The 15,823-nt window shown below is 39.4% G+C and overlaps 1 protein-coding gene across 1 annotated transcript in view; it reads right to left on the bottom strand.

The window, feature by feature from the left end:
- The window catches only part of slc8a4b (solute carrier family 8 member 4b), a 198,947-nt gene that overhangs the window by 90,532 nt on the left and 92,592 nt on the right, over positions 1-15,823 (bottom strand). The window contains exons 3-7 of the mRNA XM_041779975.1: positions 7,340-7,586; positions 4,136-4,275; positions 3,851-4,003; positions 3,529-3,756; positions 3,018-3,428 (exon numbers count right to left, since the gene is read on the bottom strand). Coding sequence (XP_041635909.1) covers positions 3,018-3,428; positions 3,529-3,756; positions 3,851-4,003; positions 4,136-4,275; positions 7,340-7,508 — 1,101 coding nt within the window. The 5' untranslated portion in view covers positions 7,509-7,586. The remainder of the gene's footprint in view (positions 1-3,017; positions 3,429-3,528; positions 3,757-3,850; positions 4,004-4,135; positions 4,276-7,339; positions 7,587-15,823) is intronic.

Consider the following 15,823-nt stretch of genomic DNA (forward strand, 5'->3'; position numbering starts at 1 on the left):
CATTAAACTGGTGCATACAAGAGGTTTGCACCCAGATCCTACACTTACAGATGCCTACTTCTCTTCTGCTTTGGCTCTCATTTCATGTGTTAGAAAGCTGTAACTGTTTGTCTGACACTCTTTTTTTCACAAGTTAATAAACTGAACTGCACAAGACTGAAAGTTGGCTCTACTGCAAACTACACATCTAATGGACCAAATCAATCCATAAGGATTGATTTTTGTTGAAAATGTTTTCACAAAAAGCTTTTTTAATATCCAAACTATCCACCAAATAGAAGTAAAGCAGCTGGGCGATCTATTGCACAGATCATTAGATTAAATGTAGCCTTGGAGCTGGGAATAAGGTGATTTATTTAAGTTTGTGGGAGTAAGTCAGATATTTTGTTCTTTGGAAGGAACTGAATCAGTAATTATTTATTTTGTTAATCTGTTTCTTTTTCAGAGAAAGTTGGCTTAGCTTAATAAAAGTCCAAATCCAAGAGGACCACTATTTAGTTTTTTAATTAATAGTTCATTACGACCACAAGCCCCCTCAATTTATCCAGAGGAGTTTAATCTCCAGTGCAGCTGTCTTTCTTATTTAAAGCATTATGGTGGGGAGGAGCTGCAGGGGGAGGGACGTCTGAATGCAAACAAACATCTGGGAGTTGTTCGCTGCACCTTGGGGTGCCAGCTAAAGTCCTTTCCTATCATTCCTTTCGAATTCAGATTTAAGAACAAGAAATGTCTGGAAGAAGAGAAAATGCAAAACGAAGAGCTGCAGAGGCTTGGGTAGTTTCTAGTTGTGCAAAACAGTAGGCCCTTATAGTGCAGTTTTAATTATTTCTTTTTTTTTAACAGAGATGTGTGTATCATCTCACAACACTTCCCTCTTCTTACATGGAACGGATGGGAATCAATTCGTCTGTGAGGGGCACCAACAACCAGAACTCAACTAAACTGATGCCAAATTTAACCAAAGGTTAAATTTGCAAACAAAGCACTAAATCTGGATCACTCAATCACAAATTGCAAATCTAAATTCCATTCCCCCACCCCAAAAAACTTAACTCAAGGTTCACTTGCAAGATTTTAAAGAGTTTTTACTCACTGAACTCCTCAAAATGAATCAGTTAAGGCCTAGAAAAAGGGTAACAAGTGTACCTTGAGTTACACATTTTTTGTATTTGACTGCCTCCAAGGTCAGGGCTGACGTTCAGAGTCAGGTTAACGTCCATTTAACTTACCGGGCAAAATATGACTTGGATGGCAGACGGGCTGCACGTTACCGTGCTGTCAATGAAGCCAACCGGCAACATCCTCACTGCAGACTATTGGTTTTATCAGCACATGACATAATGTTAGGGTCATCTATGAAATTATATTTCACTACGAATTTATGTGGGTGAGGGAGAGTAAAGACAGCGTTTCTCACACACGGAAGACACTTTTACTACTTTATAACTTGTTTATAGCTGGTGTGTGTGCGTGGTTGGGTTTCCAAGATAAAAATTGTGCATTACAACAGATGAATGAGGGGATTCCATCTTAGAAAGTAACATGTGCAATAATAATACATTAGTAGCCTTTGAACATTTTCTGTATAACCCTGCTTGCAACATCTTATTCACGACTGGATGTGTCACAGACTTTCAGTTCAACGCCACTCTCAGAGGAGGCACATAAAAAATGTGATATTTTCTATTCTTTACTCTCTGTGATTTGACGTAAAGGATTATCAGTTCACAAACTGAAAAAAGAATACAAGAACATGGAAAAAAGTCAATCAAGAATTTAAAAGCAGATAGATATGAGAGCAGCTGTTTCATTCATGCTTCAATAGGGCATATAATAATAAACAGCTGAATACACAAGCTGATGTATAATACATAAATTAAGATTATGTTTCATAGTTATTGGCCAAACTTAACCAAACAAATTCAATTTAACATTTTTGGAGGGTCTTTTTCTTCTATGGGTATCACTGAGCATTTAGCACAGAGCCAGGAGAGGATTAGTTTATGGTCTAAAGAGTATAAACATGGGAAATGATCCCTAATCTCTCTCTTAAGGCTATAAATATGCTTATTAGCACCTCTAATGCTAATGCTAATGGTTCTGATGTTGGAATGACCTATTGCGTTTTTTTTACCCATTTTTTTCCACTTCTGAATGACTTTTCATAATGTTCCCTCCCATTTTTTGCCTTAATTGACCCATTTTTGTCTTTCTTAACCCCCTTTCGTGCCACTTTTTAACCACTTTTCACCATATTCCCTCCTATTTATGTCCCTTTTTGCCTTTATTGACCCTTTTTTGTGTCTTTTAACCATTTTTGCCCTTTTCCCTGGTTATTTTATTATTTTCCCCTAAAGATTATTTGAGTTTATACTATGTTTATCATCTCTTTATAAACAGATATATGACCTCACTTGCTTTAGAGGGAGTTTTACATTGCTATAATGGCTATATTTTGGCTAACAGGACAAAGCTACATGAGTCAGCCTAGGTTTGTCTGTCTAGCAGGTTTTAACTTTTGAACGTCTGTATTTTACAGACAACGACCTTTTTTCAAACCACTGTGTTTTTATAGTGTTTATTACTGGGTTTTAAGAAAACTCCCACACACTGTCCAACTTGCAAAAAGAGGGGTATATATTTGCAATGTTTTGGTACTACACCTCCTCAGGTAAGATGTTTGCTGGATACCTCGCCTTCCAAAGCACCTATTCTAAGAAATAGATGTGCGAAGCAACTCCACCATTATCAATGAGTTTTAATATTTGGGTTGAGACCGGTTAGCCTTTTACCCCTGACTTCATGCTAATGCAGTGAATCATCTTTAAAGTTTTGCTACATGCTCAAAAAACAGCTGTCTCTGTATGTTTCTAAATTCAATGTTCTTAAAAAAGATAATATTCCACTACTGTACATCAGTATAAAGCAGTATTCAACTCTATTTATTATTATTTATTTTAATGGCCTGTGTGAAGCACTACAGTACTTAGTAAATGTGTTTGTGTGCTTCTACTAACCTGATAGTTCGCCATCTCGATCAGTTGCTCCATGTCTTTATCCGGGTGCCTCTGCTTAAGTTCCTTCAGTGTCCTCGCCATGTCCCTTCTGGCTTCATCCTCCTCGTCCTTTGCCCCTCCCTCTTCCATCAGCCCTCCGTCCAGCCCGCTGTGACAGTTCAATGCCATCTGCCCGTCTAGCTCCAGCATGTCCATCTTGGTGAATCCCCCTGGACCAAGCGCTCCCCCACCACCTCTGTCTATACCTCCAAGCCCTCCGTCGGCTCCTTCAGTCTCGATGATGATGCCACGGTTCTTGTCAGCTCTGTAACGCTTACGGACATATTTGTAGAAAAGGAGACGCCGGTCAGCCACCCAGGCCTGGACGACGCAGAGGGGGAAGAAGAGGAAGGTCAGCACCGCCTCCCAAACCTAGAAAAGAGGAAAGACTGTGTTGGCGTGGCCCCTTTCCAACTTCACATTATTTTCCTTCAAACTTTCCTCATCTTAGCTTAAGTATGTGTATCCTCACCTCCACCTCTCCAGGGGAGAAGACACTCAGAATCAGGTACAGCCAAATGTAGGCAAAGACACTCCAAGCCGCTGTGACAAAAAACACCCGTAGGTGTTTGATCTTGCGAGTCTCACCATCGGGAACCACATACACGCACAGGGCAATAATGATGAACATGTTGAAGGCGGCGCTGCCCACGATTGTGCTGGGACCCAGAGCTCCAGCCTCAAATCCGTGACCGCACACCTACAGGTGGGGTGTAAATCAGATTACTGTGTTCCCATTACTTTTTGTATCAGTTAATCTAATGTGAAATGACCCCAGCTCATATTGTACTCACCTCAATAACAGACAGCAGGATCTCAGGGGCACTGGAACCTAAGGCCATTAGAGTGAGGTTAGAAACGGTCTCGTTCCAGATCCTGACCGTGGCCGTGGTGGTCTCGCCATTTGGCCTTTTTATGGTGATTTCCTTCTCCTGGGAGGTTATGACCTGGAAAAGAAAACAGAGGAGAGAAGAGAGGAGAATGTAAAGAAAGGAATAGAGAGTGTTAATGTAAAGGCAAACAACCCACACTGAATGAAAGAGCTATGAAATAAAAAAGAGAGCAGAACAGTTGCCTACCTCTATAGATGACATGAATCGGTCCGCTATAATGCTCATACCCAGGAACATGTAGATGAGTGCTACAAAGTAAACAATGGCCCTTGCCACTTTATCCCCCACAGAGGGGTTCTGAGGGTTCCACACGGGCAGTACCACTCCTGAAATGTAAACAGAATTAATTTAGATAATTAAACATAATGCTGCAGCATAGCACCACAAGAAGGCTCTGTGGGAATTTTATGAAAAATTCATTTGGCAGTACAACCTGATTAAAGATTACAGTAAGAGGGAGATTTTCCATACAGTCCCATTTGTCCAGTTCAGACTTAATGAAATGGATCAATGTATTCTGGCCTCAAGACAGTAAATTGGCGCAAGCAGCTAATAACTCACCAGTTTGCTGGAAGGCAATGAAAGACTGTCGCCTTCAATTAGTTTAGCGTCACTGATGTGGTTGTGTGATAAATATTCTGCTGACATTGTTTAGCTTGAACCAGTGCATTAGCACCTGGCAACTGACATATGAATGCCTTTCCTTTTATTTGCTGAGGTCAAGGACTGGCTGCAAAGAATGAGCATACAAATGCCAGAATCATGCCACTGGTTTCACTACGGATTCACTTTGGATGTATACAATGTAAACTACGCAATCAAGAAAACTAACTTAAAATATGTTGTTAAATGATATGATGAAGAAATTCAAAAGCAGCTTCAAGTTAGTCACTACTATCACTGTGGAGGCAGCTGAATGTGTGCAGCACAGGACTACATGGTAAAGCCTACTATATTTAGCTCAAGATCTAGCATTATATGAAGCACCAAATGCGTTTAATTTATGAGTTTCTGTGTTTTGAGCTGTGCTCCTATATTAAAAAGAGTTATGTCATCGCCTTTATAGCATCCTCAAACACAGGCAGTGGTGCTGCTGCTGGAAACTGACACAAACACTCTTATAAATGTTCCCGTGTGACAAAGTAGATTTTTTTCCATTAAGACGACTAAAGACATTTTAACTACCCTGTAGTATTGAGCTACTGTTTTACTACCCAACCATAGCAAAGTACTGACCATACCATATTGTATCATAATACACTGTATCATATCATACTGAGTTGTTTCATATCATGTTGTGTCGTTTTGTATATCTTATCACACAGTATACTGTATCATCATAAAGTATTGTATCCTATCGTATCATATCACAATGAATCATAGTATATTAAATCTTATCATACTGTATTGGTACTTCACTTCCCTAAAGAGACACTCTTTTAAATGAGATTCTTGATCTCAATGAGATTTCTCCTGGTTAAATAAATTTAAATAAAAATGTTGTGTATATGTTATCTATATGTTATCTATATGCATTAGTCTATATGTGGTATATGCTAGCTATATGTGGTTATCTATATATTGTTATCTATATGTTGTATATGTTATCTGTGTTATCTATATGTGGTAGTCTACATGTTGTATATGTTATCTGTATGTTATCTATATGCAATAGTCTATATGTGGTATATGCTATCTATATGTTGTTATCTATATGTGGTATATGCTATCTATACGTTGTTATCTATATGTTGTTCATGTTCTCTATATGTTATTTATATGTGGTAGTCTATTGTTGTAAATGTTATCTATATGTTGTTGTCTATATGTTGTGTATTGTTATTTATATTTTATCTATATGCAATAGTCTGTATGTGGTATATGTTATCTATATGTTATCTAAATTTGGTAGTCTATATGTTGTATATGTTATCTGCATTAGTCTATATGTTATAGTCTATATGTGGTATATGTTATTCATATGTGGTAGTCTCTATGCTGTATATGTTATCTGCATTAGTCTATATGTTGTAGTCTATGTTATCTGCATAAGTCTATATGTTGTAGTCTATATGTGGTATATGTTACCTATATGTTATCAATATGTGGAAGTCTATATGTTGTATATGTTATCTATATTAGTCTATATGTTGTAGTCTATATGTGGTATATGTTATCTATATGTGGTAGTCTATATGTTGTATATGTTATCTACATGTTATCTATATGCGATAGTCTATATGTTGTAGCCTATATGTTATCCATATGTTATCTATATTAATCTATTTGTGGTATATGTTATCTATATGCTATCTATATGTGGTAGTCTATATGTTGTATATGTTATCTATATTAGTCTATATGTTGTAGCCTATATGTGGTATATGTTATCTATATGTGGTAGTCTATATGTTGTATATGCTATCTATGTGTTATCTATATGGGATAGTCTATATGTGGTATATGTTATCCATATATTATATATTAGTCTATATGTGGTATATTTTATCTATATGTGGTAGTCTATATGTGATATATGTTATCAATATGTGGTAGTTTATATTTGGTATATGTTATCTATATGTTATCTTTATTAGTTTATAAGTGGTATGTGCTATCTATATGTGATAGTCTATATGTGGTATATGTTATCTATATGTTATCTATAGGGGATAGTCTTTATGTGGTATATGTTATCCATATGTTATATATTAGTCTATATGTGGTATATTTTATCTATATGTGGTAGTCTATATGTGATATATGTTATCAATATGTGGTAATCTATATTTGGTATATGTTATCTTTAGTAGTTTATATGTGGTATATGTTATCTATATGTGATAGTCTATATGTGGTATATGTTGTCCATTTTTGGTTATAGCTTTGTATAACCTGTATGGATATACTGTATGTCCAGCTAGGATATATAGAAGTACACTGTTAGGCTTTTCAGTCTACAATATACTTATCAAGGGTAGATTCATAGAAGCTTTTGCCTTTATTATGACACAGACATTGTTATTAATCATTCTATTAAAGCATAGTTATTGCTTCCTACAAAGGAAAACATTTAATCCATTGAGTAAGCCTCTTATGTTTAAAAAAAAAAGCTGTAAATAAGCTAATTATAAAGTGAAGGATATTATTAGGTTTTCCTCTGATTAGCTTGCAAAAAATCTGCAGCATATCAGCAGTGAACCTAAAAAATGTACACTAGTCTCAATGAGTTATTACAAAAACTTTTACGGATAACCAAACAAGACGGTTAACCGTTGTGTTCAGTTACTCATCATAAAGCTGTGCATAGTGACTTATTAAGAGAAGAAATAAATTCAGTACTGCCATCTTAATCTGATCCTTGATGCATTAAAATGCCAGTTTCCTCACCTTCTTGACATGGGTCTCCACTAGCAGAGCAGTTGCTCTCAGGCGCACTTGAGTGAACTGACCCAGGACATGCCAGGAGGAGATAGCAAGAGAGGAAGAAAAGGCAAGAAGATGAGATTCGGGAGGGGTGAAGGGACGATGGAGGCAGAGACATGGCTGCTGGAGCCATTTCTGCTGGCGCTGCTGGGCCTTCACTGGACTCTACTGGTTCTACTGGGTTTTTGCCACGTAGAATGACGTCCAAGTCCTGGAGATAGACATCGAAAAGGAGAGAGAAGGAACAGATCACTATTCAGTACGCCAATCACTCAACGTTGCCAAATATAAATATCTCCTACTACTTCAGATCAGCTTCAGTGCCTTTAATTACAGCGTGTCATAAGTGGTAAAACTTAAAAAGAATCTTCAGCTCTTGTAGACTATTAGAAAAAGAAAATCTATGTTAATGGCCTTGAGTAACAGCATTCTTCATCTTAATAGGGCTCAATAGAATGAGGTTTGCTGGTGCTTTATGGCAGATTAAAAACAAATCAAATAAATAAGGAATGAAATAAAAGCAATAAAGACAGGTCATTATGTAAAAGTAAGCCTGAAAAAGAGAATGTATTTATGTTCTTAATAGTGGTATGCTTGCAGCCATCTATTGTAATAAAGCTGAAATAATAAAGTCTGTAATAAAGCTATAGTTGATGAGGCTGGCCCTTAGATTCCCAGAAGCTTGGACAAAAATCAATCACCCTTTATTTTTAATGTGGGCTGTACAAAAGTCAATAGCAACCTCTTTTCTTTATCCGGACCACAGAGCAAACAGTAGACACACACTACTCTATTTGCAATGTGTACTTTAGATTGTTTTCAATTTAGACTTTAAGATAGGAGTCTCCCTGAGCACCCAAGCTATAAAGCGTGATGCAGGGAAAACCCAGGGCCAAGTCTCTATGGTTGATATGTGAAAATAACACTTTCAGAAATAATTATGATCACATATGACTAGTTTTAAATTACACTGAGTTGATGTTATCCGAGGAAAGAGAAAGGTTTGTTCTTTTCTTCTGGAGGGAAGAGCACAGAAAGAAAAATGCAAATTTCGGCCTCCATAGCTTCAACAATCCCTTCCCCACATTCCCAATACTTATAAAGTTATTAATCAGTGCTTTTTAAGAAGCACTACAGCGTGGATAGAGTTAGAGTCCACAGCCTAAAATAAACATATATTATCCCGGTGAGATCCCAGTGCAAACCAGTCACAGAGTACAAAGAGGATGGATGATATGCCTTGATCATAAATGGACCTGTTTTAGGCATAGCATAATTCAAACAAATCAGAGCACCATCTCTAAATCACTTTAAGAGCAGTATCCAAATATTTTTGGGTCCATAGTCCTAAACAGACTGAACTCTAACCATATTATTTCACTTACATCTTTTTATTGTGCAGCTAAACATACAGAATACCTCACAGGACACCGCATGAAATTGAGTTATATTTTACTGAGGCATTCCCACATCATTATCAATCATAAAAAAAGGGAAAATTTCTGCTTACACATGATGGTGATTAATATACTGTGAGCTCAACACATGAAATTGGCTGTAAACATTAATTTGCTTATTTTTTCTGCTGGAAATCTTATTCTATAAAACACAATGCACACTGGACAGTAAGTATCAATGGACAATCTTGTCAGTGCACTCAGTTTAGTAAAAGAACTATTATTAAACCTGTTGCATGAGAGCATGTGCAGGTGTGTTTCTTTGGGTTTTTGCATGGATAGATGCAATGCAATTGGAGTGAGCACGCAAAAACACAAACAAAAGCTTTCTGTCACTCAAACCTCTATTCAATTGAAAACATAATCTGAACATATTACATGCACTGATTTTTAACTGTTGAGAAGATATGCAACCTATGTGAGTGAAACAAGCTCAGCAGAAGTCAGTCTTTCCTTTAATAAAGGATAATAGGAACACACCACCTTTGCGCCTGGAAACGCCTTGTTTCAAGACAAATACTCTGTGCATTTATAGGAGTGCAATTTTAAGTGTCATTCAAACATTTTAATGCTGGGCCTAAAAACACGTTAGTCCATTCTGCACAGACTTTATTACACTCACCATAGATGTTCATGAAAAATAGTTTGAATGATTTAGCATTACATGAAAGGTGCTGCCTGTTTGAAAAACAGCATTTTTTTCAAGAAGCGTGTGTTGTCCTTTTCTGGAGCTTTTTAGCTTAAAAGCTCTACCTAACACAGTGTGCTCTCAACCTTGCAAAGCTGATGGAATGGCTAGATTCTAAGTCTGTCATCAGGCGGATCAATCTTGCAAAGCACCATCCTGTGAGATCTGTGCCTCGTCAGAAAAAGAATGGACCAATTAGTGTCATTTGAAGAGAATGAGGTAGTAGCTATGGGCGTGGTCTAGAAGTACTGTGAGCTGGTAAACAATGGCTGCTGGTGAAGAGATTAGTCTGGATGTAGCTACAGTGGCAGCGTAAAAGAGCTGGAAGACATTTATTTTTTAACGAAGAGCAAAGAACCACACTGAAAGGACATTTTTGTTGTTCTCCAGACTTGCTTCAACAAAGTTTGATTTACCATCTTGGTCCACTGGTAGTGAGCAGCGATGATGACTGCCTGTCTCACATACCTACTGCATGAATATATTTCACATTCATGTTGGAAAGCTCCTATAGAAAGCTTTTGGGAAGGGCAGGGCTTTTCAAAAAAAAATCAGAAGGTTCTAACTGTCACATTCACGACATGCCAATCAGAGCAGCAAGTCAAGGCTGTATGTGTGCCCAGCTCCTGGGCTGACAGGCTACCCTGGTCATAGTTGTGAATGGCAGAGCTCCTCCGTGAATAAAATTCATGCCAAGGCCGGTCAGAAGACATGTGAAAACATCCTCTCTGCCAAGACAAGGTTTCAGTGTTACTCTTAGTACCTGTTTTAAAAGAAAATGTGGTCCAACTCGAATTAGACTGCGACTTTCCCACAGCTACAGCTAAGCTAATAGCTAACAGATACACTGGCAAACCACACCCGTAATGATCACAAACCCATGCTGGAGCAGACCGTGAGAAGAATGAAAGCTTCTTTTTCGACATGAACAGCTTTCAATGTGACTCTTTGCTCTTGTTTTGATAAAGGAATGTGGTCCAGTTCTGACAAACTGCTGTGGCTACATCCGAGCTTATCAATCCATTAGCAGCCATTATATACAACCACTCAGTGCAACTATCCACCAACTCGTAACGATCACAAACTCACAAACTAATACAAAAGCAGGTATGAAAAGTGAAAAGCTTTCAGTGTTGTTTTTACTCTTTATTCAATACAGAAACATGGTCTAGTTCTTATAAAACTTACTCTGTGGCTACATCTGAGCTAATCACTGCGCTGGAGGCAGCCATTGCAAATGGCTAGCATAACTAAACTCCGCCCATAGCTACCGTCTTCTTCTCCTCAGTGATGCTGATTGGTCCCAACAGCATTCAGTTCAGCACAAACGTTGTGGATTGGAGCTTTTCAGGATGGATTTCCCTGATGACAGAGATGGAATCTGGCAAATCCATCTGCTCTGCAAGGTTAGTGAAGTGCTGCATGAGAGGCTAAACTTCAGGCAAAAATGTTTCTATTCCTCAATCAATCAATCATTATCTAAATAGCAACAATTCATAGCAAAGCTACCTCAAGGTTTACCAGCTTTAACAAACAGAAACCTCAGACTCATGACTATAGGCTAAGCACTGACGTTTAAATGAGTGCTGTTAACATATTTGCAGCATTCAAAGTTTGCAGACACTCTAAAATTTCAGTGCTTGCCCTGTACCTTTGTGTAAATAATGTCCTTCGATAAAACCTATTCCATGAAAATCTTTTCAAGCAAGTCCGCTACACCACTGCAAGTGTGTGCAGCCAGCTGTAAAAGCTGCACTTTGGGGCAGATTCGACACCGCTTTACAGTGTTTGGCAGTAAACATTTGCCGAGTGTAGAACAAGCAGTCGACAGCAGGGATACAACAGCAATATGTTTCCATGACAAGGAAGCAAAGCGACTGTTATGTTGCACCAGAGCTAATACGCTGTGAGTGAAAACAGACACACAAAAAAAGGAGGGGGAACAGTTTGAACAGGCAGTGTTTGGTCACACAAAACAGGGAACAAAGATATAATCAGGCGCATACACAGAAACAGTATCACTCATCCTTGTAGTATAGAAGTTGCTGACCTTGTGCTTGCATACTCATTCACACATACTCCAAACTCAGGGTTAGCCAGCCTTGGGGGGATAAATTGCTGACCCTGTCTTCACACACACACTTACTCACACACTTCCACAGTTAGTCATCTGTTGTGACATTAGCAGAGAGTTGCTGACCCTGTCTTCATCTATCTTCCAGGGTCTCGCTACTCTGACAACAACCTGTCACTTCAATACTCGACTCGCTTCTCTCCTCCGTCGTCTATCCCATTACTGCTTCCTTCCTCTTCCTTACTCCCCCCCTTTCATTTTTCAGTCAGATTTTAGGCCTCACGTATTGGCTGCAATTTCAAAACCCTTTCCCAAATCTCCTGTGAGAAAAGTCGTTTTGACAACTTCTCACATCATTAAGCTTTGTGGGCGGCCCGGAGCCAAACGGGTGCCTTACTTTGTAATTAATCATTAACTTTATAACACACACATTCATCAAATATTCATCAAAATGTGCACTGTTTGAGCCTTGGCTGAACTAAAATAACAAAGGCTTTAAACTTAGATGGAGAGTTAAAGGCAGAAACTGATTATGTAATAATGCAGGTGTCACATTAAAAGAGTCTCTGTGGGTTGAGCTTTGCAGGCCTGTAGCACAATGTGTGTCACCAGTCTTAAAAGGAAGTAGCTCCAGAAGTATTACCGAGGAGGGAACAGTAGAAGATGAAAAAAATCAACACAGTGATGACAATCATGGTGATGAAATATTGGTTTTTGTTGCATGCTTTCTTTATCCTTATCTGAAAATCTTGCAGCAGAATTACTCAACAACCAGGGATTTTAGGTGAACTGCAATGGCTGGGCTGTCCTCTGGCACCTCAAAGTACTCCAACATTACATACAGACCACATTCACTCACTGACGGCAGAAGCCTCTATGTAGAGTAGCCTTAAAGTGTAACAATATACTCATTAGACCACACAAAGAAGCATTCATGACTACTCTTTCTGTGTATCTCATTCAGGTCAGGTCAGGTATGGGCGAGTATGCCAGTTCATCACTTCGCCCCATCAGCCTTGGTCTTGTACAGTTCTGGCCTCCTACAGGACATGCCCCATTTCTCCAGGTATCCTCCCAGCACGCGGTCGCCCCCTGTGCCTGGACCAGCCCGCCAGGTCTTAGGCACTCAGTATCCAGTGAGCTGGAAAGCATGCCAGGTGCCTGGAAAAATGTGCTTAAGAGCCCTGTTGGCACCTCTGACCAACAGTCAACATCCAGGCCTCCCAACAGTATACTAAGACCAGGAAGACCAAGGACCGAAAGACTGACTTCTCTTCACATGCTGAGAACACCAAACTGTCTTGCTCAGCAAACCCACTGCCCCATGCGTGAGTCCAAGTCTGTGGTTGAACTCAGCCTTGCAGTCAGCAGATCGATGGATTACGCTGCCAAAGTGGCATCATCAGCAAAGTCCAGATCTGTCAAAATGATACTCCAATCGAACGTGGGATCCAACAAAACTCTGGAATCCTACAGAGGGTATCTCTCGCTGGGTTGAATGCCTTCCAGCAGTCAACATAGGCTGCAGGTAACCATCTATTGAATTCCCGAAAGCATTCAGTGAGGATTGGTCGGGCTGAAGGTTTTGGAGCAGCAGATCACGGATCCTGCTCAGCAGTATCAGTGCAACGACCTTGCCAAGCACTGAGAGAAGTGTAAAACCCCTGTAGTTGTTGCACTCTCGCCCATCTCCCTTTCCCTTTGGGGCTGGAACAACACTGTACCTCTTCCAGTCAGTAGGGATGATGCCAGTTCTCCATATGGAGCAGTTGAGAGCATGCAACTACAGGGAGGAGGGTTCAACACCTGCCTTGAGCATCTCAGCCTAGATCCCACGTACACCTGGTGCTTTCTAGGCCTTCAGCTTGTTTCCTAGGACTGTAGCTGAGAAAATAAACTAGTGTCTCAGGATACTTTTCCTGTTGGGCTCACAGAAGAGTAATCAACATAGATCCTCTTTAATCCTATTGTTATCCCAGGGTAACTGATGAGGTTACACTCAGTCTTTTTTGTCTTTTTTATCTTTTCTGATGATGTAGGAATGCTTTAGTAAAATAAAACGTAAACCCTCTATCATCATGTTTCATAAAGCTTCCTCTGAGTGTTCAGAGGCATGGTGAAGGAAAGTGGTTTAATGAGCTGGCTGAAAGTCTAAAAAACTAAAACTAGCAGTGGTGCAGCTGGTTTTTAAGGGGAGTGAGAGGCTCTGGCTAATGTTACTCCCAAAACAGACCCATGCACAATCACACAACTCAGTGCATCTTCTTTGCACTCTGTGGCTAGGTTTGCACCTGGGTTGTACGCTAGATAGCAAAATGTTGACTGACGTGCCCCAAATCACTGAGTGCTATGCACTTCAGACAGTGTGCTGTATTCCATCAAAATAGTACCCCCATGCCCTGCTCTCCTTCAAACATGACTCACCAGTAGCACTCAGCCTTTTTCCACTCTTTCAACTCCTTTCATTCACCTGCTTTCCCATCTTCTCCATCTCCACCACCCTCTCAGCATCTCCTCCTGCCCCCCTCACCTCCTGTTCCATCCTGTCTGAGTATCTGACAATAAGGTAATGTCCTGTAGTCTCTGTCTGCCCACGCACCACTTCACATCTCTAGCACCTTTCCATATCCTCCGTTTGCTCTTTCTTTCACCTCTACACCGCCCATCATCATTGCCCCTTTAGCGTCATCTGAAACAGTACACAATCTGTTTGATTCTTACCACAATATGTACAAAATGCAGCTGTTTTAAAAACACAAGGGGCTGCATATTTAACATAAAGGATATCTTTAACTGGATAGATGGAAAAAAAAATGTTGGAATGGGAGGATAAGCGCTGTCAAACAGCAATTAAATACAGAATTAACTGGCTCAGGTTAAATATGCAGCTGTGGCTGAATTTCAGCTTAAGAGCTCAGTTTTGTGTCGAGGTATTTAGAATTTCCATACATCATTTTATGCACAAAAAGCTATTAGCCTTTTGGGCTGAGCCAAGGCGGTCTTGAATTTTGTGCAGCTCTTACGAAATAGGGTGCAAGGCAGCGTGACAGAAAGCAAATTAATACAAAAAGGTGCATGTTATTAACTAAAAATGTCATTTTTACTTTAAAGAGATGAAAAGGAGCATATGAAGAGGACACTTTTCTGATTCTTCAAGCCATATAGTATTTTTTAGCACTCAAAAGATTTTGTATGACACAGATATATGGGTTAAACTTGCTTTTATGGTGCAAAACATATTAAGCTGAAGAAAAGTTGTACCGTTTTCAATTTGAAATGCTTGTAATTGACGTATTAATCCTTGTGCAAATGTAACTAAGCGTGGTTCTGGTTGTGTCTGTGTGCCTTATTTCTCAGAGCCTGTCCCTTGTAGGACATGAATCACTCTGACAGATCACACAAACACCATGACCTGTTCTGACTTTTCTCAAGCTCAACAATGATGCTCAGATGTTTTTTTTGCACGCATGAAGACCTGTATTTAAATTCAGATGCATGCATGTGCAGACAAACAAACATGACAAACACACCCCTGTCAGCATCTTTAGCTCTTCCTCTCATCAAGCTGACAGGTGTCCAATTGTTCATGTGCAAGCATGCGCGTGCCGATGCATGTGTGTGCATCAAGGCAGATGATTTCATGATGGGATGATGCATGTTCGCAACTTTGTGGTGGCTGAAAGGCTGGAAGTCAGTGATATAACAAGATGATGAAACAGAGAAGAAGAGAGGAAAGACGACAACAAAGATTGGCAAAGATTAGAAGGAAAGGAAAACAGAGGAAGAGAAGAGAAGAGGTTAAATATAACATTTTGAATCATCTGACCACAGAACAGTTTTCCATATTCCCTCAATCCATTTTAAATGACCTATGGTCAAGAGAAGTCTTTGGAGTTTATTTTGAGAAATAGCTTTCTCAAATAGTTCCTCAGTTTTTAGAGACAGTCTGGCTGCCGACTATTCATCTCTGGTGGCCACTCTCAAGACCAACCGAGACGCCAACCATCTCGGAATGGAAATACACGCAAAAATGTTTTAAATAAGTTCGGACCAAACTTCCATTTAGGGTTAGCGTAACAGGCAAGGTAACAGTTAGGAAAAAGTTAAAAGTTCAAAAGCTGACCTGCAAAACCTGATTAAAAAACGCTGAGTAAACAGTCAGCTCTACAGGAAAAAAACTCCATTAAACATTCTAACACAGCTAGCAGAGTTTATATAGCTCTGTTAGC

This window comes from Cheilinus undulatus, linkage group 22 (assembly GCF_018320785.1).
Source record: "Cheilinus undulatus linkage group 22, ASM1832078v1, whole genome shotgun sequence".
NCBI classification, from domain to species: Eukaryota; Metazoa; Chordata; class Actinopteri; order Labriformes; family Labridae; genus Cheilinus; species Cheilinus undulatus.